This window comes from Podarcis gaigeae (assembly GCF_964106915.1).
Source record: "Podarcis gaigeae genome assembly, chromosome: 6".
In the NCBI taxonomy this organism is placed as follows: domain Eukaryota; kingdom Metazoa; phylum Chordata; class Lepidosauria; order Squamata; family Lacertidae; genus Podarcis; species Podarcis gaigeae.
The window spans coordinates 13666604-13694574 of NC_139682.1; the positions used below are offsets into that span (position 1 = coordinate 13666604).

General features: G+C 47.5%; 1 protein-coding gene across 1 annotated transcript in view; it reads left to right on the plus strand.

Moving 5' to 3' along the window:
- Positions 1 to 27971, plus strand: part of LOC310846936 (piezo-type mechanosensitive ion channel component 2-like) — a 73069-nt gene that overhangs the window by 15563 nt on the left and 29535 nt on the right. The window contains exons 8-27 of the mRNA XM_083744079.1: positions 563 to 725; positions 7163 to 7277; positions 7847 to 7980; positions 8863 to 9126; positions 9972 to 10083; positions 10462 to 10643; positions 12965 to 13113; positions 14938 to 15105; positions 15648 to 15689; positions 16225 to 16257; positions 17722 to 17825; positions 18158 to 18321; positions 19260 to 19436; positions 19985 to 20131; positions 20409 to 20609; positions 23659 to 23863; positions 24086 to 24187; positions 25183 to 25348; positions 26274 to 26517; positions 26927 to 27023. Of these exons, the coding sequence (XP_083600205.1) occupies positions 563 to 725; positions 7163 to 7277; positions 7847 to 7980; positions 8863 to 9126; positions 9972 to 10083; positions 10462 to 10643; positions 12965 to 13113; positions 14938 to 15105; positions 15648 to 15689; positions 16225 to 16257; positions 17722 to 17825; positions 18158 to 18321; positions 19260 to 19436; positions 19985 to 20131; positions 20409 to 20609; positions 23659 to 23863; positions 24086 to 24187; positions 25183 to 25348; positions 26274 to 26517; positions 26927 to 27023 (2969 nt within the window). The remainder of the gene's footprint in view (positions 1 to 562; positions 726 to 7162; positions 7278 to 7846; positions 7981 to 8862; positions 9127 to 9971; positions 10084 to 10461; positions 10644 to 12964; positions 13114 to 14937; positions 15106 to 15647; positions 15690 to 16224; positions 16258 to 17721; positions 17826 to 18157; positions 18322 to 19259; positions 19437 to 19984; positions 20132 to 20408; positions 20610 to 23658; positions 23864 to 24085; positions 24188 to 25182; positions 25349 to 26273; positions 26518 to 26926; positions 27024 to 27971) is intronic.

Genomic DNA, 27971 nt, shown 5'->3' on the forward strand with positions numbered 1-27971 from the left:
AATTTGATCAGATCCTTCCATTCAAGCACCAATGGCAGCAGTTCCTGCACCCTGCCTGTGGAACGCCCTCCCGTTATCTAATGTTAAGGAAATGAACAACTATCTGATTTTTAGAAAACATCTGAAGGCAGCCCTGTATCGGGAGGTGTTTAATGTTTGAGGTTTTACTATGTTTTTATATGTACTGTAAGCTGCCCAGAGTGGCTGGGGAAATCCAGCCAAATGGGTGGGGTACAAATATATTATTATTATTATTATTATTATTATTATTATTATTATTATTTTCCAGTGAAATTAAAGTTCTGCCTGGGGTCTTGATCTATATGATGCCCCATTCACACAAGTGATGCTGCACTTATTTGGTGATGATCAGGGGTGCCCATCAACTTGGGGGGGCTGCCGCTTCAAATATTTTATTGGGGGGGGACCAAAGGGACCTCAGCCCCTAGGAGTTGGCTGCTACAGGTAAATTAGTCTTTCTTTAGCATTATTGTTTTTCCTCTCCTGTTTCCACAAAGATCAAGTAGCAGCAAGCTCTTCACCATTTTCTCCATTTCTCTAGGGTCCTGGGCTTAGTGCCACTTATTAAGACAAACATCACTGTGCCCTGGAAGCTCCACGTTCATCCCCAGCTCAGCTGGCCGGTGGCTCTGAATCCTCTTGCCCTTCTTGTCCTCTATTACACTCTGGTCCTGATGCTCCAGCGATGGGCTCTGCCTCCTAAGGTATGGGATAGAGTCAAATACGACATGCATTGCCAGTGTGCTGGTCCCGAGAGGAAGGTACCGTTACCGTAGTCCAAGTTCACAAGATGAGAGGCGAGGTCCGAAACAGGGAGCCGGGCGGGGAACAGGAACGCTGGAAGGTCGAAACAGAAGGCCGGGCAGGGAACAGGAACGCTGGAAGGTCAGGAGCAGGAGGCCAGGCAGGGAACAGGAACGCTGGAAGGTCTGAAGCCAACAACGACGTTACTCCCGCAAGCTGGGACCGGGCTGACTGACCTTTATCTTCTTCTAGGGGCAGGGGCGGTCCTGGCCCCCTGGAGCCCCGCCTCCTCTGGCCTTAAGGCGAGCACTCCTCCTGGGAGCAACCAGTTCCCTTCGCCTCTCTGCCCTAAGCCTCTGCAGTTCAGGAGAGGCCGAAGGGTTACTGGGCCCCGGAGGAGGCTCACCTGTAGACACTGAGTCCTCAAGCACCTCTGGGGCCAGAATGGTTTCACCAGGTGCCTGCTCCTGAGGATCTGACACAGGTGCAGGCTCCTCAGAATCTAGGCCTTGCCCCAGTTCAGCCGGCCCTGGAGGCGGGGACTCCTGTGCAGGCTGGGATTCCTCTGGTTCAGCCTCTGAATCGGAATCCCAGGCCTGATGGGATCCCCCCTCCCAGGCCCCCCCTCAATCGAGGGTCCGGACCCGGCTTGCCGGGGTACGCCGCATGGAACTCTTGGAGGCAGGCAGGCGCGTGGACGTTGGCCGCTGGTTCCCAGGAACGGTCCTCCGGTCCATACCCCTTCCAGTCCATGAGATACTGCAGCTTTCCCCTGCGGTATCGGGAGTCCAGAATGCGTTCCACCTCGTACTCAGGCTCTCCCTGAACCAAAACTGGCTGCGGTTGGGGACGGTTCGGGTGGAACTCATCGGGTGGGGCCACCGGACTCAGAACGGACCTGTGGAAGACCGGGTGAACCTTCAGGGTTGCGGGCAACCGGAGACGGAATGCCACAGGTGAGACTTGGTCCACGATAGGAAACGGGCCGGTGAAACGGGCGTCCAACTTCCACGAAGGTCGAGAGGGGTGGAGGTGGCGAGTGGAAAGCCATACCAGGTCACCGACGTGAAGTTCCGGCCCCACCTGGCGGTGGCGGTCGGCCTGAGCCTTGTACGCCTCCTTGGCCTGGTGCAGTTGCTCCATCAAAAGCTGTTGCTGGGACTGGAGCTCCTGAAGCCACTCCGTCACCGCAGGGACCGCGGATGCCGGCAGCACATCTGGAAACAGCCGTGGATGATAACCGTAACTGGCCTGGAACGGGGTCTGCTGGGTGGACGCATTCACCGCGTTGTTGTAGGCGAACTCTGCCAATGCTAGGTGGTCGACCCAGTCATCCTGCTGGTAGCTGCAGTAACACCGGAGGTACTGCTCCAGCACCGCGTTCGCCCGTTCCGTCTGGCCATCGGTCTGTGGGTGGTAGGCTGACGAGAGACAGACCTCTGTCCCGAGGGTCTGGTGCAATGCTCGCCAGAACCGGGATGTGAACTGAACGCCCCGGTCGGACACCGCACGCTCAGGTAGGCCATGCAGGCGGAAGACATGCTGAAGGTACAGCTGAGCGGTTTCCTTGGCTGTGGGTACAGATGGGCAGGGGGCACAGTGCACCATCTTAGTGAAATGGTCGGAGAAAACTAGAAGGCAGGTACAGCCACGAGACGGGGGTAAGTCCACTACAAAGTCCAGCGAAACCGTGTGCCAAGGACGTGGTGGAACTGGCAATGACTGAAGTAGGCCGGGGGGTCGCCCGGTAGGGCCCTTGGCCCGCCGGCAGACATCACAACCAGCAACGTAGCGAGCCACGTCAGCCTTCAGGCGGGGCCACCAAAACTCACAGCTTACCAGATGGGTGGTCCGATACCGCCCAAAGTGCCCCGCTGCTGGGGCATCATGGGTCATCCAGAGACCCATTGTGGTGGAGACCGACGCCTCCAGTACGGCTCTCGGTGCCGTCTTGTCTCAGCAGTATGGACCTGAAGCGCCACTCTTACCCTGTGCCTTCTATTCCCGCCAGCTCCTTCCAGCGGAGCGTAACTATACCATGTGGGAGCGGGAACTACTGGCCATCAAGGTGGCCTTTGAGGTCTGGCGCCACCATATTGAGGGGGCACGACACCCGGTGGAGGTGAGAACCGACCACCGGAACCTGGAGTACCTCTAGACCACCTCAGCCCGCAGTGGCCCTGGCGGGATGTACAGGCGACCATGGTGCAGCAGAAGGCCCTGATGCAAGACCAGCCCCGGATACTGAGGGCTGGACCCTTCAGCCAGCTCCTGGAGTCGTTCCTGGGCCCAAGCGTCAACCCGCTGCTGTTCCCACACCCGAGCCTGCAGTGGCTCAGCCTCCTGGGTGGCCAGGAATGCAGCTGGTGGTAGGATCGTGGTGGGTACTGCCTGCTGTACCGTGTCTGCGTTGTCTTCAGGTTTCCGGGACAGGGCATCCGCCTTCTGGTTTTGGGAGCTAGGGATGTAGCGGATCCGGAACTGGAACCGGGAAAAGAACAACGCCCACCGGATCTGCCTTTGGTTCAGCTTGTGGGTGGTCTGGAGGTACTCCAGGTTCCGGTGGTCGGTTCTCACCTCCACCGGGTGTCGTGCCCCCTCAATATGGTGGCGCCAGACCTCAAAGGCCACCTTGATGGCCAGTAGTTCCCGCTCCCACACAGTATAGTTACGCTCCGCTGGAAGGAGCTGGCGGGAATAGAAGGCACAGGGTAAGAGTGGCGCTTCAGGTCCATACTGCTGAGACAAGACGGCACCGAGAGCCATACTGGAGGCGTCGGTCTCCACCACAAAGGGTCGAGAGGGGTCAGGATGTTGCAAGATCGGCGCTCTCTGGAAACAGGCCTTCAACCCCTGAAACGCCTCCTCTGCCTCCTTGTCCCAGGAAAACGGCGTCTTGGGGCGCAGTAGCCGGGTCAACGGGGTGGTGCGATGAGCATAATCTGCAATGAAGGTCCGGTAATAGTTGGCAAACCCCAGGAAATGCTGTAGGTCCTTGCGGTTCCGAGGTGCCGCCCATTCTCGAACCGCTGCCACCTTCCCAGGATCCATCTGCACCCCATCTGGAGAGAGCCGGTGACCAAGGAAGTCCACAGACCGCTGATGGAACTCGCACTTGCTGAGCTTTGCATACAAACGATGCTCGTGCAAGCGCTGCAGCACGGTCCGGACATGACCCTCATGGCGAGCCGGGTCACGGGAGTAAACCAGAATGTCATCCAAGTACACCACCACGTACTTGTCTAGCAAGTCCTGGAGCACGTGGTTGATGTACCGTTGGAACACGGCAGGCACGTTGCACAAACCGAAGGGCATAACCAGGTATTCGAACTGCCCGTACTGGGTCCCGAATGCTGTCTTCCACTCATCCCCGGCTCGGATCCGAATCAAATTGTAGGCCCCCCGGAGGTCTAGCTTGGTGAACACCTGCGCCCCTTGCACCCGCTCCAGCAACTCCGAAATAAGGGGCAAGGGGTACCGGTCTGGGATGGTAATTTTGTTCAGGGCCCGGTAATCATGGCAAAGGCGGAGCTCCCCACATTTCTTCTTAACAAAGAGCACTGGCGCAGCGGTGGGCGAGGTAGAAGGCCTAATGAAACCACGCTCCAGGGTCTTGCGCAAGAAGTCCTGCAAAGCCTCGCGCTCTGGCTCTGTTAGAGAGTATAAGCGACTCACCGGTAGGGGCGCTCCGGGCTGGAGGTCTATGCCGCAGTCAAAAGACTGATGTGGCGGCAGCTGGTCTGCCCCCTGTTCCTCGAACACGTCTTGGTAGTCCCGGTACACGGCTGGGAGCGTGGGTGATGCCTCCTCCGTGGGTGCGGCTGCTAGCATCTCGGACTGAGCATGGGAACATGGGTCTGGGAAGTGCACAGTCCATTTGACCCAGTCAATCTGAACGTTGTGAGCCTCCAGCCAGTCCATCCAGAGCACCTGGGGGAACCGGGGCATGGAGGCAATGTCCAAGGTTCGCACCTCCCGGTGCTGCTGGAGACACAGGACCAAGGGCTGGGTCTCCCGAGTGACGGCACCCGAACGCAGGAGCCGTCCGTCAATTGCCTCCACCTGTACCGGTTCTGGCTTGTTCTGAAGTGGCACCTGATGATGAGCGGCAAAGGCAGCGTCCATATAGGAGCGGGTTGCCCCCGAATCTACCAAAGCGTGGGTAAGAATCCAGGGCCCACCTGGAGGGTAGAGACGCACCGGTACCATGAGATGTCGCAATTCCACTGGTGAGGGCCCTTCTTGCATGGTTTGGGACCCCATGTTGCTAGGGCCTTCGGCTACCAAGGTTGGCGGTCTCCCTGCGACTGGTATCTTCTCGGGACAGGAACGGGCATAATGTCCACTCCCACCGCAGTAAAGACACAGGTTCCCCTCCCGACGCCGCGACTTCTCCGAGGGGGAGAGGCGAGGTCGCGCAGCCCCGAGCTGCGTTGGCTTGACTGGCAACTCGGCTGTGGACGTGGACCTGCTGGGAAGGACTGGCGCTAGGAGCCGGGAGTGCTGGCGATCCCGGGCCTGGCGACGGTCCTCCAACCGATCGTCTATCTGCAGGCTCCGCTGAATGAGGGCGTCCAGCGTGGTGGGACGATCCATCATGGCCAACTGGTCCACTATCTCGTCCGACAGTCCCTCAAGATACTGGTCCCGTAGTGCAGAGTCATTCCAAGACAAGTCTTGTGCCAACAGCTGAAATTCTGTGGCGTAGGCGGCGGCTGTGGACTTGTCGTGCTTCAACCGACGAATCGCCCGATTGGCTTGGCTCTCCTTCAGAGGGTTACCAAACACAGTCTCTAAGTGGTTACAAAACCCCACATAGTCCGTTAGCAAAGGAGAGTCTTGCCGGAGCAGTGGCAAACCCACTTGGCCGCCTGGTCCTTTAACAAACTGATTAAAAAGTGCACCTTGGTGCGGTCGTCAGGGAAGTTCCGGGCTCGCCCCTGAATGTACAACTTGGCCTGGGCGAGGAACATGGGAAAACTGGCCGGGGCCCCATCAAATTTCTCAGGCAAAGCCACTGGGTACTTGCCAGAAGCCGGGGCATCGGCCCCAGGAGCCGGTAGGGCATCCAAGCGCTGCTGAAGTGCCGTAACCGCGTTGCTGAGCTGCTGCACGGTGTGAGTCAAGGCCTGGTTCTCCTGGGCTATTGCCAGCAGCGTAGCCGCTTGGTTGGCCATGGCTTCTGGCTCTTCCCGAACGCACCCCAACAAAGGGGGAGTGCGGGAGGTGGCGGGAGCAAACTGTGCTGGTCCCGGGGGGAAGGTACCGTTACCGTAGTCCGAGTTCACAAGATGAGAGGCGAGGTCCGAAACAGGGAGCCGGGCGGGGAACAGGAACGCTGGAAGGTCAGAAGCAGGAGGCCAGGCAGGGAACAGAAACGCTGGAAGGTCAGGAGCAGGAGGCCGGGCAGGGAACAGGAACACTGGAAGGTCTGAAGCCAACAACGACGTTGCTCCCGCAACCTGGGACCGGGCTGACTGACCTTTATCTTCTTCTAGGGGCAGGGGCGGTCCCGGCCCCCTGGAGCCCCGCCTCCTCTGGCCTTAAGGCGAGCACTCCTCCTGGGAGCAACCAGTTCCCTTCGCCTCTCTGCCCTAAGCCTCTGCAGTTCAGGAGAGGCCGAAGGGTTACTGGGCCCCGGAGGAGGCTCATCTGTAGACACTGAGTCCTCAAGCATCTCTGTGGCCAGAATGGTTTCACCTGGTGTCTGCTCCTGAGGATCTGACACAGGTGCAGGCTCCTCAGAATCTAGGCCTTGCCCCAGTTCAGCCGGCCCTGGAGGCGGGGACTCCTGTGCAGGCTGGGATTCCTCTGGTTCAGCCTCTGAATCGGAATCCCAGGCCATCACAGCCAGCTGTATCTCTCGAGGTCTGGGATGCCTGTCTGTTTTCTGATTGGATTTTGGCTGTATATTGATGCTTTTGTTGGATGGACCAGTTTTTCTCCAGCCCATGTCAATTTCACATGTATTTAATGATGACTCAATTCCATCCCATTTTGGGAGGTGGATTTAGGGAAGCACGACCAGTTTGGTTGCACTGGGTGCAGAACCTTGGGGACGCCTCAGGGAGTTGCTACTATTTAGAATGGAGCGTGAGAGGGTGCTGAACTTTAACATCACACTGGGCGCCCCTGAAATGTGAGACCCAAAGTCCATCACTGCCATTTCCACATTAATATGTGTGTCTGCACTTGTGTGTGTGGCTATGGGGCCATCGTGTAGAGATCCAACACTACAAAATGTGATGCATTTCCTGTTCAAAGTAAGTGGTACCTCTGGAAATTCTCCACACTTGGGATTATGGTATTCATGCAACTTTGAGCCCGGACTTTGTGAAACCTCTGTTGTACAAAATCAAAATTTTCAACCTTTTTTTTTTCCTTTCCCCCTGCTCAGGAGGTTTATGTGACAAATGGAAGCTTTCAGAGTACTCTCCTTTTGCAGCGTCAAAGTCATCGTAGCTGTGATGTGAATGCCTACATCAATGAAGGACACAACCTTTCCTTCTCAGGTATATTTTCCTGTGCGATGGCTCCTTTGTAAGGCTTTATTCAATGTATGGTCACTTTTGCACCATTGGGGCATTGCAGTTTGCCAAGATTTCAATTGATCAAAGATGTGGAGTGGTCTGCTGTGATTTTAAATGTGTAAAATGCTTTCATCCTTGTTGTAAACCACCTTGGTAGGCATATTGACTGAAGTACATTACAGAAGCCTAACTGCTCTTATTCTTCTTAATTTTTTTCATCTTTACTTTTCTCTTATTCTTCTTTCTAAGAACAACAAACAACAACAACTCTTTGTTATTATCAAGGGATACAGTTATAACCTACAATCTCAGCCTTCCCCTTGATGTTATTTTAGCCATTGCAGTTTTCAAAACCGCATTTTCCAAGGGAAAAGGGTTACGGTGCTGTATGGGTCATTTATAGGGGGAAATGGGCAGGTAAGAGAGATGTGTGCTTAAATATAACACTGCAAAGTCTCCAAAATTTTATTAACTGATGCCAGACACTGGTGTGTGTGTTGTTGTTGTTTTGGTTAATTTACCCTTTGCTAAAAATTTTGCATTTCTTGCAGATGAGACATGCTCTGAAAATGTATCAGAAACTGATGGTGAACAGGGCACTGAAGAAAATAGGCCTAGTACCTTTTTAGCATTGGCACGATTCCTTATGAATCAGAGCTACATCACTGCATTGATTGTCATGATGGTAAGATACAGACTGAAATAAAACCTCCTTCTATGTGCATGGAAAGATGGAGGTTAGTTCCACATTATCACTTTTAAAAAAAAAGGATTTTGGTGCTACGGTGAGAAAGCACTTTAATCTAACTCTGCAAACCTAAATTTCCAATATGCGCTTGAATCTGTCCTGGAAAGTACTGTAGTCTGAAGGCACCCTTAGTCAAAGACATGTATGTAGCAATTTCAGAGTTATAGCTCCACATATCTTCAGATATCAGTATTAACATGCAAGTATGTACAGCTAATTTTTATTTATTAGGGCACAGGGTCCCTGGCCCTGATCTAGATAGCTTAGAAGAAGTGTGCCTTAATTTATACTTCTTCTACAGTTTTAGGAGTTCATATTTGTTCATTTGTGGATTACTGTATTTTTCGCTCCAAAAAGCACACTTTTTTCCTCCTAAAAAGTAAGGGGAAATGTGAGTGCGTCTTATGGAGTGAATGGCGCTGCGCAGAGAGGGAGAGCTGCACAGCGCCCCTTCAGCGAAGCACCTCAACTGCGAAGCAGGAGGAGGAACGGAGCCCCGCTTGCTGTCCTGGCTTCTGCCTCCCGGACAGGGGGAGCCTTCATCTCGCTGCCCTGAAGAGGCTTTGCGCAGCTATCCCAGAAGCCAGAAAAGCAAGAGGCTATCCCAGAAGCCAGATCCCTCTTGCTGTTCTGGCTTCTAGGATTCAGAATTTTTTTTCTTCTTGTTTTCCTCCTCCAAAAACTAGGTGCACCTTATAGTCTGGTGCGTCCTATAGAGCAAAAAATACGGTACATGATGTTTGGGACCGCAGTGTTACCCAAATATATGTCTCTCTGTGTGCATCCATCTGTTTGTCCTTCTTATGTATGCATTTCCAGGTTTGGAGCATCACTTATATCAGCTGGCTGACTTTTGTTCTGCTGATTTGGTCTTGTGTCCTTTGGATGTTGCGCAACCGTCGCCTCTACGCCTTGAAGAGTTCGCCTTTCCTTGTTGCCTATGGAAATATCTTGGTGGTCCTCAATTTCTTTGCAGGCCTGCACGTTTCCCAGGAGGAACTGTTTCCTAGAGTTTCAGCCTCGTTGCTCGTGGACTTGGATTTGAAGCCTTATTCGCTGCCCTGTGTCCACCTAGGAGTCAAGGTGAGCTTCCTTCAGTTCTGGGTTCTACCTTCAGGCTGCGATCCTAAGCACACGTACCAGGCAATAAGTCACGACGGGGATAAGATGGAGATAGTAGCCAGGTTTCTGCAACACACCATGAGGATCCGTGAATGTTATGCAACATTAACTTAAGTGTTAGATGCTGAATTTTGCTGAGCGATTTTATTGTACCGAACCTTATTGGAATCTTGCCTATATGCCAAAAAAGATTTGAGAATTGAATTGCATGAGGATGTAGCTGCGTGTGTGGGACTTTGGAAAGTTGTGCAGATCATTGCTGATTTATTCATTAATTAATGTATAGTGCTACCTCGGTTTCAGAACAGTCCTGTTTATGAACTATTCAGTTTATGAACTCCACAAAACCGGAAGTAGTGTCCTGGTTTGCGAACTTTATCTCGGTCTAAGAACCGAATCCGAATGGTGGAAGGGCACCGGCAGTGGAAGGCCTCATTAGGCAAAGCACGCCTCGGTTTAAGAACGGTTTCGGTTTAAGAACAGACTTCTGGAACGGATTAAGTTTGTAACCTGAGGTACCACTGTATACAGTATGCCTGTTATACTGAACGGTTTACAAGCCACTCACCCTTTTGCTTGTGGCGGCATTGCGGGACAGAGGACGATGACACAAGTGTTAAAATGTAAACATCCATAATTGAAGTAGGCAATAAAGCAATCCCATTGACAGCATTAAAATAGGAACATCCACGATAAAACTATGCAATAAAAGAATTCCATTAAGCTGTCTAGAGTTGGCTCAGTTGTGTGGGGTGGTGTTGGTGGTGGTAGTTGTTGTTATTAAAATTGTGTGATTTCTATTGCAGATTTTATATCTGTTTACCTTCTGGCTGTTGCTAAAGCAGTGGATGATGCAGAAGCAAAGCCAGAGAAAAGAGGAAGAATTGCTCAAGGGAGTGAGAGTAGATGGGGAGGCTGGTAAGAAGATTTAATACTCAGTAAAGTTAGCCCTGAACTACTACTGTTATTAATATGTATTTTTAAAGGTGGGTTTTACCATCTGTATTCAGTCCAGGAGCAACCCCAGGAAAATTAGTTCAGAAGAGCAAATGGGCGGCAAAGACGATTAATAAGGAAGCAAGGCTTTTGTCTGCTTCTAAGCACTGAGCAATTCCTGACACCATGTTTGTTGAGCATTCCACTTGAGTTGCAACCTTGAAGGTGACAGGCAAGCATAATAAGTGAGAAGGAAAAACGGTTTTTTGAGGGAGAGGAGTAGTTTTATTTTAAAGTATGCTTGTGAACGATTCGGCGATATTGATGACGCTTCCGAATGATTCTCCACTTCTCTTGCAGAAATGGACAATCCGCAAAACCTTCTTTTGGGCATCCTTGGTTCTGTGCTGCAGGGGATGCTTGTAAAATACTGGATTTACATCTGCTCTGTCATGTTCTTTATCGTCAGCTTCAATGGCAAAGTGGCCCTGTACAAAATTCTTTACATTGTGCTTTTTCTGCTTTGTGTGGCTTTGTACCAGGTAAGCAAACCTGGAAATCGGAGGCATTTGCACTCCTGCTTTATCCTATTAGAAAACTGCAGCAGCTCTTTGCGTGGACAGGCGGAGTCCCCAGATCCCGCGCGGTCCCCCCATCATGTGGAATAACGACTCAAGACAGCGTGCTATGGGATTAAATTGGCCACAACTTTATTAAATTTCAAATGTGGGTAGACCTTGGCTCAGGCATTGGGCGTTCTCCCTCCCCAGTCCCCAGCCGGGGACCTAGGGAGCATCAGGATTATCCAGTGTGTGTGTGTGTGTGGGGCCGGCTCTGGAGAACATATGTTCAAGCAGAGATAGCCGCCCCCGTTACGCCGCCGCCGCAGGGGAGAGCAATGACAACCTTTCGGCATACGGTCAAAGCCTCCCTTCAGAAACCCCTTTAATGGGGAACCCTGGTATCACCGCCGCAAAGGGGAAGATGGACAAAAGGATTCCGCCCAAGGCCTGATACCGCCAAAGTTGTGACGTTTTGCTATGGGAAAGGCGAAACCTGCCAATGCAGGGAAATTCCTTTCCGGCCCTTTAACAGCGACCTTAACGTAGCAGCGCCTGCATACCTGTGAAGAAAAGTTAACCTGCAAAACCCGTGAAGAAAAGTTAACCTGCAAAATAAGACATTAACTGAGGGTGGGTAGGGTGGGAGAAGCTCTGGAGCCAAGTGAGGATTCCCAGGTAAGATCCTCCCTCCTTTGTGTGGGCAGGTAATCCCTCCCCTGCCTGGCCTGGTCTCCTTGGCAACGCTTCCCCCAGGTGGGATTGGACAACTGACTGAGGTAGTCGGAGACCTCCAGGTATTCCACCTGAGGGAAGGCAAAGCCAAGCCTATGCTGTTGGAGCCGCTCCAGATCTAGGGGCTGCACGCATCCACGCAAAGGGCGCCCCCCGTTTTAGGCAGGGAGCGGTCATTGTCACCTGTCAGTTTAGTTAGTTTAGGCTATTTGTGGAATATAGTGCTTCACAGAACTTGAAGCAGGAGTAGGGGGCCTTTTCCAGCATGGAGTCTGCATGCACTTGTGGGCAACCTTCTGGGGTTGGACTAGATGACCCCCAGGGTCCCTTCCAACTATAAATCTATGAACTCTCTCTCTCTCTCTATGAACAGTTTAAACATAGTTCCAATATGGATGCAGACTGGGATAAAGATACCCACTTTCTTTCTTTTTTGATTTATGGTTTTCAATTTTGTACATTTCAATAATAGTACAATCATTTTAACATTTCGAAAATTGACTTCCTTCCCCTCTTTCTGCGGTTCCTTAAATTCATTTTTTATATTTTCTGCATATTCCAAATTAACTTAACTTACTACTTTAAATATATACTCGTATAAAACTGCAGTTTATTAGAATAATCCTGCAGGTTACAATAATCCTGCCAATGTTCTTATCTGTTTACAGTTTATTTGTAAATCTTAGATAAACCATTTCCATTCTTTTATAAAAAGTTTGTTATCTTGTTTTCTTATTTTTCCAGTAAGTTTCGCCATTTCTGCATATTCCTTTCTTCTTTCCATTTTTGGGCAAGTAACATTCTTGCCGCTGTAGTCGCATACATGAATAAATTTCTATATAGTTTGGGTAGTTCTGTCCCTATAATTCCCAAAAGGAAAGCTTCTGGTGGTGTGTGTGTGTATTTCTGTTCTCATCCTGAAGCAAAGTTTTTAACCCGAGGTACTATTTCTGGGTTAGCGGGATCCGTAACCTGAAGCGTCTGTAACCTGACACACACATATACAGTGCTATCTCGGGTTACAGAAGCTTCAGGTTACAGACACTTCAGGTTATAGACTCTGCTAACCCAGAAATAGTACCTCGGGTTAAAAACTTTGCTTCAGGATGAGAACAGAAATCATGTGGCGGTGGCGTGGTGGCAGCAGGAGGCCCCATTAGCTAAAGTGGTGTCTCAGGTTAAGAACAGTTTCAGGTTAAGAACAGACCTCTGGAATGAATTAAGTTCTTAATCCAAGGTACTACTGTACACACACACACACACACACACACACACACACATTATTCTAAACATCTTTTTCAATTCATTATGTATCATTTCCCAGTAAGCTTTAACCTTACTACAAGACCACTACTTTCACCCATTTGTCCCAGATAATTATGAAGTTTTCAGGACTTTCTGTGGTTTGGGGTCGAATTTTGTTTTCAGAATGGGGCGGAGGAACACTGAGTGCTTTCCAGTTCAGCTTGACTTGCCCAGCCCACACCTGTTATACAAATGCATTTCTAAAATGCCCACCATACTGTGTTCACAACCAGTACTAAAGGTGTGTGGAAATGTGGTTTCAGGTTCATTATGAGATGTGGAGAAGAATCCTGAAGCGTTTCTGGCTCACCACTGTTTTTTATTCCATGGTGGTGCTCATTGCTATCTATGCCTATCAATTTGAGATGGTGTCAGAGTTTTTCCTAAACACCTTGGCGATATCAGAGGAGAGGTAACGGCTTTGTTTTATTTATTTACTGTGGTCTCCGTGGCTGACTGGGGATTTGAAGCTGGGTTTCCAAGTCTTTTGTTTCTGACACGGTAACAGCATCACCACACTGGCTCTCATTTAAAATATTCAAATCCAAATTTTACCTTGAAATTCGTTATGGCATCTCTGGTCTATTGCGCAATAGTAAAAAATAACAATTAAAAATGTAGATTTTTGCTGCTGTTGAATTAAGTTAGCACTGCCAGCTTGCTGTGACTCTGATGTTCTTCCCTGGGTGATCTGCATAAAGAGCTCTCTTTCTGGCTCTTTATAAGAGGGTTAATTCTGCCCCCTGTTGGCTGAACCTGTCTCTTTCTCAGGAGGAAGGATTTGGGCAACCAAATTGGGTCATTTTGGTGCTACCTCTGCAACAGGAACTAATCAGCACAGATGGTTGTCTGTGTGTGTGAGAGAGGGGCTTAAAATACCAGGAAACACACACAAAAATTTCCTGCAGAGACCTGGGATTGTGAGCTGTGCAATTTGAACATAATTTTCAGAATTTGCCATATCAAACATTATTTATCCGTGGAGTACCAGAGCAGTAGAACTATTCCTAATGAAAAGGGGTGGGGGAACCCCTCACATCTAAACTAGTGATTATTGTATGCTGGGGAAATGAAAGAACAGGGACTGAATTATTATTACTAATGATTATATCAGTTATTCAATTTATTAGTCGCTTGCTATGCAACAGTGTCTCTAAGCAACTTACAAAACTTTGAAATGTAGAGCATGACGTAGAATTGAAAAGGAAAGAAAAAAGAACAATGCTTTGCAATATCCATAAAACAGACCCAATAAAACAGTCGCAAAACCGTATCGTCCAGTGACTCATCATAATCTGTCAAATGCCTTGCAGAAGAAATACGTTTTTACCTGGCATCAAAAAGATGTCAATGGTGGCACTAGATGGATCTCACTGGAATGATTGGGTAGCTTGAGTAGGGAAAATGCTGAAAGAAATGGAAACAGGAGCAGAAATTGCTGATGTTCACTTATTCATTCCATGTCCAGAAGGGAAATCAGTCCAGGGAATGCAATTATTATTCACTGTTCTTGCTAATTTTATTCTGCAAACGCTACATAAGTGATCTCATTTCCCCCTCCTTGCACTGCGTTTCACTTGCATTGAAACAAACAGCCCCAACATTGAAATTAATGGTGTGGGGTAAGGTAATGACAAAGGGACGCGGGTGGCACTGTGGGTTAAACCACAGAGCCTAGGACTTGCCAATCAGAAGGTCGGTGGTTCAAATCCCCACGACGGGGTCAGCTCCCGTTGCTCTGTCCCTGCTCCTGCCAACCTAGCAGTTCGAAAGTACGTCAAAGTGCAAGTAGACAAATAGGTACCGCTCCAGCGGGAATGTAAACGGCGTTTCCGTGCGCTGCTCTGGTTCGCCAGAAGCGGCTTAGTCATGCTGGCCACATGACCTGGAAGCTGTACGCTGGCTCCCTCGGCCAATAAAGCGAGATGAGTGCCGCAACCCCAGAGTCGGTCACGACTGGACCTAACGGTCAGGGGTCCCTTTACCTTTACCTTTAAGGTAATGATACTGCAATTAATTGCAAAATTTGATTACGTTAAATTCCACCTCAGCAGGCGGTGAGATAAATAACATAGTTTTTGCCAGAAGCCAAATTGCAGCAGAACGGAAACAGCATCGCATGGAACAAACACAGGGCAGAATCGAAGTCTTTGCCTTTTTAAAACTGAGAACCTATTGTGTGAATTACCTCCCAGTGAGTTGTGATGGGTGGCTCTCTCTCCTTTCCCCTTCACAGATTAAAAGACCTGGGTCTTGAGCGGTTCAGCACAATTGAGCTGTTTGCACGGATTCTGCTCCCTGGCGCTTTCCTTCTGGCTTGCATCTTGCAGCTTCATTACTTCCACGAAGACTTCCTGAAGGCCACAGATCTGGCTAATATTTGCATCAGGCCACTTTCCGGAAGGTGCTATGCATGATCCATGAGTTCATGTTCTACAATGACAAATAATTGTGCATTTGTGTGTGTGATTGTGCAGCTTACATTTGGAAATGTGTGTGTGTGTGTGTCCCATTCACCACCAAGGAACATGTAGGCGACATCTGCACCAGATATTTAAAGCACATGGCTTTCCCCCAGAGAATCTTGAGAACTGTAGTTTACCCCTACAGAGCTACAGCCCTCAGTACCCTTAACAAACTACAGTTCCCATGATTCTTTGGGAGAAGTCACATGCTTTAAATGTGCATTGAATGTGATTTAAATGACCACGGAAAGCAATAATTCCACTTTATTTTGTGCTGGCCAGAGCACATCTGGAGTACTACATCCAGCATCTTATTTTGTTTTTAATTCATTGTCACAGCACTTGGGTAGAGTAGAGGTCTAATATTCCTATGATACTGCTGGTGAGACAGAGAATGTTTTTTGTTTAAAAAGCAAAATACTCTTCAGTCGTGTAGTGCTAGCCTGCAGCAGTATTGAGGTTATGTTCTGTTTCTCCCCAGTGACAGCAACACTGAGACGCGTGTGCATTTCCTGGCTAATATGTGAGTTGGCTTTCTCGCGTTAATCTTTTTAATGCTTTCCCTTGTAATCTGCTTCATATGTCTAATATAAAGGGGGGCAGGGTGAAGCTGAATACAGCAAAGAGATTAAAGAACATCAAACAGTGGACGGCTGAAATTTTATATGTAAGGGGGCAATTATGAGGAAGGAAAGAGCAGAAAACAGAGGAACAATCTGAATGAAATAACTAAGATTTCTAATTTCCCATCTCCTGAAATTTTGGCAAACATCAGCTGTGGGGGAGCCCCAGTACAGATCAGCACTGGGACACCAAGAAAGCTCACTGGCCCTCAGTGAAAATCCCCTCCCCTAACGCTATTTGCTCCATTAGGGAAGAGGAGGAATTCAAGACTGCACTCTTCCAATTGTTCCTTCTGCACGAGCATTTCAGCCCTACCAGATGGAATCTGTGCACTGTTCTGTGCGTTCTTCTGGCTCCCTGCCCATCCAGTTTCAAGTCTTTTGGGTATATAATGCAATTATTGATACTGTGTTTTTGTTCCCCCATATTTTCAGGCTTAAGGAACACATCCTGAAGCTGCAAAGTAGGTAAGCTTGAAAAGAGGGACGTGGTGAATAGAAACGTATTTGAATTTGTTTGACCTTCTAAGTCTTTTTTTTGTTTGTATATTTTTTATTAGGAATTTCAACATAACAAATTTATCAAAGACATATCATCCTCATTTTTCCCTCCCCCCTCCCCAAAAAGGAACAACCCACCCTCCTACCCACCCCCAGACTTAGCTCAGCTCCTCTCTCTGGTTTTTCAGCACATGCATGTTATAAAATTGTAAATATCCTTAATTTATCTATCTATATATTACCAATAAAAAATTGTGTATGTTTATTCAAAACCTGCCAAGGAGCCCAGTTCATTTTGTTGTTTCTTTAAATACTTTGTAAAGAGTTCCCATTCTTCTTTAAAATCACAGTTGTCCTTATCACGTAGTTTGTGTGTCAATTTCACCAATTCCGCATAGTCCATCAATTTCTCTTGCCACAGTTCTTTAGTCGGGATTTCTTCATTCTTCCATCCTTGTGCTCTTAAGACTCTTGCCGCCATTGTCACATACATGAAGATGTTTTTCAATTTCCTTGGCAGGTCTTTCCCTACAATCCCTAGCAAAAAAGCTTCAGGGGTTTTTTTTACAAATGTTAATTGGAACATTTTCTTCAACTCATTATATATCATGACCTTCTAAGTCTTTTGATGCAGAGAAGATAATGACATGTTGCCTGAATCCCATAAAGGAGTTGGAATGTGAATTGAGAGCATATACTGGAACAACATTTGCACAGATAAACACAGGCCTCCTTGCACTACGCTGTCAGGGGTTTAGACTGAACAGAGGCACCCCTCCACTCAACTCTCCTGACTAAGTGGGTCTCCTACCATGGTAACTTATCCCTTCCTCCATCCCCCTATTGAATTTGTAGGTGGGCTGGACTGAGCTGGAATAGGATCTGCTGGATTCCAATCTAGCCTCGCAGCAGCAGGTCCAATCTGGACCCGATTTCTATGGCATCCTGGAGCTGGCACCGGAACTGAACCCAATTGTCCTGCCCCCCTTGGTTGCCAGCACGACTGGACTGTGAATGCAACAGTGTCACCACCACTCCACAAAGCCCAATGGATGGGTGGTGTTAGGATTGCAGCCTTGCTAAGAGGATTTTAGTCTATCTGCACTGAAGGGGTACACGTTGTAAGGCATATTCATGTGCACACCCCCATTTTTTGCAAAATCAGCAGTGCATTATCTCATTCTTCATGCCTAACTGGAGCTGGACTGGAGCAACTATAGTTAGGCTGGTATCCTCAGGTATAGCCATACATCAAGCTTGCGTAAATTATGACCAGGCCATACGTAGTTTGCCAGACATATTTTGGCTCATCGTGTTGGGTGAACCAGACCAGTGTGTTGCTAAAATCTAGGCCTACTCCATAACATAAGCAAAGCCACGCTGGCCATGCAGTAACGATAGCTTTTTGCTGTTTTCCTATGTTTTCCACAGGCTGGCTGCTGAACAGCTACAAGATGACATTGAAGATGGACTAGAGAAGCCTGAGAACTCAGCAGTAGGCGAAAACATGGGGAAGTGCCACCAGGCGAAACTGGGTAATGATGAACAGCTAGCTCCTGTGCCGAAAGTATAACTAAGCATGGAAACAAGCCCGCCATCTTGGTTTATGCTAGTAAATACAGCCTGCTTCTTGCAAGCATAGATGCATTCCAGGTTGCTCCTCCGCCAGTCCTTGTATTGTTAAAGCGGAACTGAGAGCATCACCTTCACCAGATTAAACTCATTATGGGAAGCCATAGCAGCAGATCTGCCTTATTGCCGATTTCCATGCTCTTCCTTCAGCCCTCCTCTTTGCAAATCACACTTTGCTTCTCCGTCTATTGTTTATCTCCGTCTAAAGTTACCCCCCCCCCCCCCGTTTCCTTAGTGGAAAAAATGAGCAAATGGACAGAAGTGGTTGACAGTGTGGTGCCTCATCTCCTGAAGCTCCTGGCAACAATTCGAGCAATGCAGGCGTTCGCTTGGCGATTTCTGGAGCTCCACATCCTGAAGATTCTGTCCACTTGGATTATCTGGATCACTGTACACGAGGTAAACTAATAACTATCATGCTTGACTCAAAGCCTGCAGGGAGACCCAGAAAGCAGAGTGAAAATCCAGGCAAGGAGGTCTGGACCATGGACAGCTCTGAATGGAGTTGGAACAAGCTCCTGAGCTTGGACCCAAGAGCAGCAGGCTAGGATATTGCTCCAGCAAAGGTCTGGAGCCAACAGAAATTTAATTAAGCTGCAGACAGATCAGGTTTTTAGCTCCTCTGCTGGAGAAACCTTTAACAAGCAAGAGGGTGATGCTTGATTCTTCAGGTGCTGACTTTGCAGAGCTAGTGGTCCTGAAGCCATGGAGCCGGTAGCAGTACTGGTGCCAAGGGTCTTTGTTTCCTGCCAGTGGGTCCACGCAGTCCTGGCCTTGCCACCAAACTGCCCTGTCCTAATGCCATCCAGGTGATTTGCAGTGATGCCTGTTTTGGGAGGGCAGCTTCGAGGCTGTGCCATATGACACAGGGCTTCCTAATTTGAAGTATATATCTGTACCAAGGAATGGACAGGCCCATCAAAGTTTGGTCCATCCCAGTTCTTCATGGGAATGGGACTAAGTCTGCCCCAACCCCTTTCCATGCAGATTCTTTGAAATCTGTGTGAAAACACACAGATCTTTTTAAAAGTACTTGCGAGTTGGTGCAAGCGCTCAGAGGCAGCTCTGAAACGCATGTGCATGGCTGTGGATTGTGAAGTAGACCCACAATCTGATCTGGGTCATGTTCCACCTAGATCAAATCATCTGAACCTACTTTGGAATCTGAATTTGGTGTCCCTGCCCATACGTGACCTTATTGGTCCTTGTTCAGACAAAATGTTAGCACCCACTTCTTCCATAACTGCAATGTATTAAAATGTTTATTGCAAAGTGACTCCAGTCGTTGTTGGTTCTGTTGGTAAAACCAACGTTTTACTTTTTACGTTGGTTCACAGGTGTCTTTGATGAACTACCCTTTCTTCATCCTCTGGGCATTTGCCCTTCCATATTCCAAGCTCTGCCCACACGCCTCCAGGATCTGTACGTTTTGGTCTTGCGTGATGGTCTTCTGTAAAATGGCATACCAGCTGAAATTTGTCAAGCCTCTGACATATTCTTCAAACTGCACACAGGTCTGCTTGCTACATACCAAGGACCCAAACTTCTGAAGAATTTTCTGTGCTTGCTTGTGATTTCCTTAGAGCAGGGCTGGGGAATCTCCAACTCACAGCCAAACTTGGCCTGCCTGAAGGTCCATTTTGGCTCGCAAGGCCATTCCCCACTCACCTGCCCATCAGCTGATGTCACTTAGATAGGGCTGCCATACGGCCAGATTTCCCTAGACATTACTGGGATTTCAAAGGTGGAATTGATGTCTGGGGGGAATTTCTGAAAGGTGGAGCTTTGTCCTGGATCTTAGGCAAGTCAATAAAAAAAAATCGCATTTTTGGGGGGCGTTTTGGTGAAAAAAAACCAATCAACTTTTGGGGTTCCTGATATGTCCTGGTTTTTGGGTGTAAAAATGGTGGCAAATTGGCAAAATGGGGGTTTGTGCTGGTGGGTTTCTAAAAGAAAGTTCAGTCTTGGGGACTTCCTAAAAAGTTCAGCATCTTTCGGGGTGTCCTGGTTTTTACTCTTTGAAATATGGCAACCCTACATTTAGAAATGCTTGTCTCCTCAGGGGCTTCATTCAAATATGACTTATTATCACTACACCAACATGGATGAATTACTGGAAAAGTCATTGTTGTATAAGGCCCCTGTTGACCCAGCGCATTGGTTTGGCGGGCTATTGAAGTGCAATGACAATGTTCTCCCATGTCTAAAGGTATGAATCTTGTTTAAACACTTGTGTTAGGGTAAGTAAACACTTAGATATTACAGTCATTTCAAAAACACTTGATTATGTGCGAGTCATACATACGAAGGCTGGCCCTGCTATTGGGTAGAGTGGATATTTGTCCAGACCCTTGGTTTGTGTCAGCCACCAACCAACTCACATTCAGTGTGGTATAAGGAATAATCTAGCTGTGGGTGGGGCAGGCATTGTTCCTGTTGTTTCCTGGGCATTCTTGTGAAGCGTTCTTCTTTCTTTCATTTTGTAGAATCACCTCACCATCCTGGTTCTTATGGCTCTAGAGGCCACAGTGCATCGCCACCAGCATTTTTACCGAATTCAGAACCAGCTGATGCCGCCTCCCATGGGGAGCGTTTTTTATGACGTGGCCCGGGAGAATCTGGATGATGGGCTCCTGAGTTGCATCAAATACTTTGCCAATTACAGTTTCTACAAGTTTGGACTAGAGGTAAAAAATGATTAGCAAGTGAGGAGCTGGGTAGGGAGGCTGGAGGTCAAAAGAGGTTTGGTTTAGAGAGGGACACATTTCAATGTGACATCTGAGAGCCAAGCAGGAAGCCAAGGCAAAGCTTTTCCTCACATTGCTTGATATGTACCCAGTTTCATGAACGGGGAGGGAAAGCAATTTGTGTCGCCCACATGCAAATGAAGGAAGTCTTGTGAGAACTGGACAGTGCAAATGGTGAAGTGGCAGCCATGGCTATCACCACAGAGGCACTTTTACTTAATACACACCTGCACAGAGACATTTAGCAGTGTGAACTGGCCCAAAGACCAGATGCTTCTGTGTAAGCCCCCCCCCCCCCCGTGGTACAGATGCCATTGGCTCACTCCTTTTTATATTTCTTTCACACACACAAATGCCATTTACTGCCTTAAAGAGTATTTTTCATAATTGCAGTCAAGGAAAGAAAGCACTTGACTATTCTTGAGAAGTGAGGTGATGTTCCTCTGAAGCTGTTGCTTTCAGCCTGCTCCCACCTTCCTTTTGGAAAAATGTGATTTGTGATTTTAAAATAAATTTGAAGTCACCCTTCCACTACAGGTTCAGCAGAATCAAACCAGGGTCAAACTATTTAGCACTATCAACTCATGTGATCCGAAAGTGTGGTTCTTGATGTGGTTGGTAATGATATGGAATCCTCCCTCCTTGCCTGCGAATTTTTCAGCCGTTATTGGTTTGGAAAATATGCCTCCCCTTCCTTCCTTCCTTCCTTCCTTCCTTCCTTCCTTCCTTCCTTCCTTCCTCCCTCCCTCCCTCCCTCCCTCCCTCCCTCCCTCCCTCCCTCCCCCTCCCTCCCCCTCCCTCCCTTACACAATCTCTTCCCACCTTGGATCAAATCTATGCTTCCAGGTGTCATAAGAAAGCTGCAGAGATAGTGCAGGATAGTGCACACCCCGGAAATGATCTCTTTCAGCTTCTGCCTTCTGGAAGAAGGTACAGGGTTATCAAGACTAGGACTAGCTGCCTGAGAAACAGTTTCTATCCAAGTGCAATTTTGGTTTTAAACGCAGTGTAAGGTAGTCTCTGTGGGAGTATATTGTGTTTAATTATGGGGTATCAGAGTTTTTAGGGGGGTAACCAGGCTAGGATAGGTGGGATAGCAGGCTTGTTGGTTTTTGAATGTGATGTAGACTTTTTTCAATTTTGTTGCTCTGTATGGAACAATGACAATAAAGATTATCGTATCGTATTGTAAAAATAAATCTACTTGAGAACTTCCTCAACTTTTAAACTTTTCTTTTTTTAAGAAGAAATAGCAACACATTAAAAGCAGCTGTGAAAGGTTGGTTGCTTCCCTTCCTTAAGCAGCTCCAAGCAGCAGCACTTCTGGGCTTTGCAGAAGGGAAGGGCACCACAACTAGACATCTGCCAGGTAGTGCTTTAAGAGAAAGATCGATGACCCCTGAAAATTCACCAGAGGTGTGGTCTGGCTGGGACGAGCTGATTACTACTGTGCAAGCTCCTAGGCCTCATTAGCCCCCCCCCCTTAAGTCAGCTTATTGTACATAAGCAGCAGAAGTCAAGACACACACATGCCGTTTAGATTCCTGCGCCATTTTGTTGTGCCGACCCCCTTCTTTGCCACCCTCACTTTTCATTAAGAATGAAACAAGAGCCTTCCTGAATGAGGCCCAAGGCTCATCTGTCCCAGTATCCCGTTCTCACGGTGGCCAACCAGTTGCCTATGGCAAGCTTGCGGTCAGAACCTGAGTGCAACATCGCTCTCTCCGCACTTGTGATTCACAGCAACAGACGTTTGGAGACATACAGTGTCTTACATCAGACATCTTTCATAGCCATCCTGGTTGGTTAGAGATTAAAACACTAACCCAGACCTTAGGATGCAATTACTCCCTCCCCCAGGTGCATTTTCTTCTGCAGAAATTATACCAGACTACACTATTGTTGGGACGCAGGTGGTGCTGTGGGTTAAACCACAGAGCCTAGGGCTTGCTGATCAGAAGGTCGGCGGTTCAAATCCCTGCGACGGGGTGAGCTCCCGTTGCTTGGTCCCTGCTCCTGCCAACCTAGCAGTTCGAAAGTGCACAGTGCAAGTAGATAAAAAGGTACCACTCCAGCGGGAAGGTAAACAGTGTTTCCGTGTGCTGCTCTGGTTCACCAGAAGAGGCTTAGTCACGCTGGCCACATGACCCGGAAGCTGTACACCAGCTCCCTCAGCCAGTAAAGCGAGATGAGCGCCGCAACCCCAGAGTCGTCCGTGACTGGACCTAATGGTCAGGGGTCCCTTTACCTTTACCTTTACACTATTGTTACCAGCACAGTTATAAATGACGCCCCTGAATTTCAGACCCTCCAAGTGTCCCTGTTTTCCAGGGACAGTCCTGGGTTTACAGAAGCCGTGCTGGTTTCTGATTTGATGCCAGAATGTCCCGTTTTCCTTTAGGACGTACCTATTTTCATTGGAGAAATGTTGGAAAATATGGTAGGTTTTCCCGGTTTTCATTGGAGAAATGTGAAAGTTGTAGAACTTCCAAGCCAAGGAGATAAGTAACTGTTTATATATATTCGAATCTGCTCAGAGGGCTAGTAATAATAATAATAATAATGGAATAGATAAATATGTTGATATGCATAGATTAAATATGTAAAAATGAACCAATTAAAAGTAAGACCAACAATGGATAGATGACAAACATGTCACAATGTAAAATATACGTTAATTCATAAGAAGTCGAGTTGTGGTAAAGTCACATGGGTGTATTTTATTGTCTTCATTATTTCAATGTACACAGGGTTTGCCTCTGTTGATTTGTAATTGTAAAATAGGTATTCTTTTGTGATCAATAAACAGACTAAAATAAATAAATAAATAAATTAAATAAAGGAATAGGATGTCCCTATTTTCATTGAAGAAATGTTGGAGAGTATGGGATTTCAGCTTGCCAATTACAGTTTCCTTTCTGAGCACAGGAAGCACATGAAAAACACCTGGGGTGCTCCTGAACACGTCCCCCCTCTTCTGCTCTTTCAGATCTGCTTTGTGGTTGCCATCAATGTGATTAGGCAGCGTATGGACTTCTATGCCCTCATCCATGCCAGCTGGCTGATTTACCTGTTGAGCCGCCGGCGGAGGAAAGCCATGGCTGAAGCCTGGCCCAAATACTGCTGCTTCCTTGCCAGCATCGCAGCCTTCCAGTATCTCCTCTGCATTGGTCTCCCACCCGCTTTATGCCAAGGTACATGCAGAACGGGGTGTTCTAGCAGGTAGCAGGGCAAGTACATTCGGAGGGGGGGGGTGTCGTCTAATTTAGGATGAGCAAAAGGGCGACTCTGCCGTCTGCTGGATAGCCAAAGTTTTGCCTCTTGGCAGTTCCCTGTGAATCAAATGTGCCCAGACAGTAAGCTCGGAAATTAGTTTAAGATGCTTTGTGTAATGCAGATAATCTCTTTACTGGCAGATTATCCGTGGAGAACCTCTCACTGGCTGCTCCATTCAAATCTGATTAAGTGGCTGTATCTGCCCGATTTTGCCAAGAGGCCGGATGCTAGTTTTCTCCTTTGTAAGTATAATCTGTAAAGTCATGGGACAGCTGCTTAACAGGCGTTAATAGCTGTTTCTTCCAGAGGAGGAAACATCTAAATTGTGGCATGATATAGTTTGTCAGGTAACATGGGAAAACTTGAAAGGCCAGGTGGGTTAACAGCAAACTGGGACGTGGGTGGCGTTGTGGGTTAAACCACAGAGCCTAGGACTTGCTGATCAGAAGGTCGGTGGTTCGAATCCCCATGACGGGGTGAGCTCCCATTGTTTGGTCCCAGCTCCTGCCAACCTAGCAGTTCGAAAGCACATCAAAGTGCAAATAGATAAATAGGTACCACTCCAGTGGGAAGGTAAACAGCATTTCCATGCGCTGCTCTGGTTCGCCAGAAGCGGCTTAGTCATGCTGGCCACATGACCCAGAAGCTGTACACCGGCTCCATCAGCCAATAAAGTGAGATGAGCGCCGCAACCCTAGAGTCGGCCACAACTGGACCTAATGGTCAGGGGTCCCTTTGCCCTTTACCTTATATACTGAGCTGGCCCATTGGTTCATGTTGTCAAATGTGGCCCTCCAAAGTTCTCTTTTTGGCCCTTGCGACTCTCTCCACACCACACTCCCACCTCAGCCACACTTCCTCTTTCCAGACCTTTTGGGTGTTTTTGCCTGCTTGTCCCTGAACTATGATAATGTCCTTTGCTTGCCCAGATGTAGGACAGAGATGGGTGTTTGTGCGGAGAAACCAGCTTACTGTACAAAGCCTATGAAGCGGTCCATAAATTTGTTTAATACTGCCGCTGCTACTGCTACCGTTTGCTCTGTCGTCCAAACCTGCGCGATGGTTTGTTTCAAACAAACCATGAGCAGTAAGCCAAAAATAAGCCAAGAACAAACCTTGGTTGCTCTACCTTCTTTTAAACATTTTTTTTTAAAAAATGCTTACAATTAAAAAGCAGGGAGAAAATATTCCAAATAAATCAAATCTCTTTCCTTGCCTCCTTTCTCCCTCCTTGCAGATGACTTCCTGCTTCTGCTTGCCGCCTCTCTCCAGTGGCAGGTGTTTGAAGATGAGAATAAGCTGGTTGTGAGGATGCAGGCAGGAGACAATGTAGAGATCAGCCACAGCCTCGACCCAGCTGGGCTAAGCGAGTACAGTCTGGTACCAAACTTTATCCACTGCAGGCAAGAAACTGTATTTGGGGCCTAGGAGTTTGTGCTCTCTCTCTCTCTCTCTCTCTCTCTCTCTCTCTCTCTCTCTCTGTGTGTGTGTGTGAGAGAGGGAGAGAGAGAGAGAGAGAGATTGCTCCATAAAGAAAATAATAATAATAATAATAATAATAATAATAATAATAATAATAATAATAATAATAATAATTTATTATTTATACCCCGCCCATCTGGTTGAGTTTCCCCAGCCACTCTGTGTTAAAAACAGTACAGCATTAAATATTAAAAACTTCCCTGAACAGGGCTGCCTTCAGATGACTTTTAAAGATAAGATAGCTGCTTATTTCCTTCACATCTGAAGGGAGGGTGTTCCACAGGGTGGGCGCCACTACCAACTTGTCCATTAGGAGAAGTCCAAGTGACACTTGTGTGAAGATATGAGAGCCACGTAACAGAAATGCTTGCTCATGATAACATAGCCCCCTCCAGACTGGTAGCTTTCCCCCAGGTATATTATGCAACAAATCACTGATGCAATAATAGTGTGTTAGGGTGGATTTATACTGGACCATTGATCCACTCTGAAATAGTGACAATCTGGCAGTGCAGGATGGTCCATTAGGACAAGTGGAACTCTGCTGTCCAAGCTGCTAATTACAACCAGTCCAGAAGGTGGCACTGGCTGTCATCTTCCTCTTCCTGAGTGTCGCCCTTGCAAAATTCAGCAGGGAGCAGGATGGGGGCAAAACAAGAAGAGTTAGTTGGCTCCACCTACCATTGGTTCCGGCTTCACCTACCATTAGCTCTGGCTCCCCCTAGTGGTAGCCTCCCTACCTTCTACCCTATCAGCTCCATTGAGCGCCAACCAATTGGGCACCTGGAAATGCCCCCGTGTCACAGCTATGCCATTTGTGATTTGTTCATCTCTTGTTTCCTTCAGGTCTTACCTGGATTTGGTGAAAGTGATTTTGTTCAGATACCACTTTTGGTTTGTCCTTTGCCTGATTTTTATGACCGGGACAACAAGGATCAACATCTTCTGTGTGGGCTACCTCCTGGCCTGTTTCTACTTCATGCGTTTTGGGCAAAGCCTCCAGCTGAAACCAGTCAAAGACATACTCAGACTGTGGGACTATCTGATCGCGTACACAGCTTTGGTTATAGCCGCAAAGAACCTCCTTGCCGTATGTATTTGTCAAGCTAGCAGAGGTTGAGCAAAATTATCACCTTACCCTTAGTCATTGTCCCATAACGGACTGTGATCTCGGTTGCTCCAGTAAGCCACCTTAGGGATAGGTACAAGTGCAATTGCATGTTTATTTAGATGTGGAAATAATGCACAAGGATGACCCTTGTTTAACCTGAGATGTTGCTCATACTATCTTTTATTGTTTGATGCTTTGGTGTGTTCTTTTATACTTCATTGAAGTTGCCCAGAGTGGCTGGGGCAACCCAGCCAGATTGGAGGGTTACAAGAAATAAATCATCAACATCATCTCATTGTATTGGTTTGAAAGGGCCAGTCTGGAGCTTAGAGGAATGCAATAGAGTCCCCCTGAACTTTCATCTTTTTCCCCTCCTCTTTGCCCACAGATTGGAGCATGTGCGTACCTTAGTAAATTACAAACAAACCATTGTTGGCTAATTCAGACCTTTGGTATGTTCTGCACAATACCGGGATATGACGTAGGTAAGTAGGATGCGGAAAGAGAGATCCTCTGGCATTTCAACTTAAATCAAACACTTCTGATGAGAAACAGTTTTCTTCTACCTTTTCTTTTTTGTAAAAAAATATCTTATTTCTCTCTCTCTCTCTCTCTCTCTCTCTCTCTCTCTCTCTCTCTCTCACACACACACACACACACACACTTTACACATTTTAATATACACCATAAATTACTTTATCCATTGACTTCCCCTTTCACAGTTTCCATATATTTATCCTTGAATGCTGCATATTTCACATATATTATTCAATACATCCATTTTAACCTATTTATCTTAATCACTAATGCTGTTGCTCAATATTTCAATTCCTCATGTTTTCATCTTGCTGTAGTAGCTCTTCAAATACTCAATAAAGCATCTCTGGCCCTCAATGAATTTTTCATCATTTTGGTCTCTAATCTTTGCTATTAATCTTGCCAGTTCTACATACTCCATCATTTTTAAAAGCCATTCTTCCTTTGTTGGAACCACTTCTTCTTTCCATCTTTAGGTATAAAGTATCAGTGCTGCTGTCATTATATACAGTGGTACCTTGGTTTAAGAACAGTCCTGTTTATGAACTATTCGGTTTACGAACTCCGCAAAACCGGAAGTAGTGTCCCAGTTTGCGAACTTTACCTCGGTCTAAGAATGGAATCCCAATGGTGGAAGGGCACCGGCGGTGGGAGGCGTCATTAGGGAAAGCGCAGCTCGGTTTACGAATGGTTTCGGTTTAAGAACGGACTTCTGGAATGGATTAAGTTCATAAACCGAGGTACCACTGTACATAAATAAATTAACCAACTCTTTTGGTACATCATTAAATATAATTCCTAAAAATAAAAGCTTTGGGTTTCTTGGGAATCATGAACTTGAACATCTTTTAAATCTCATCATATATCATTTCCCAATAGTCCTTAGCTTTTTTGCA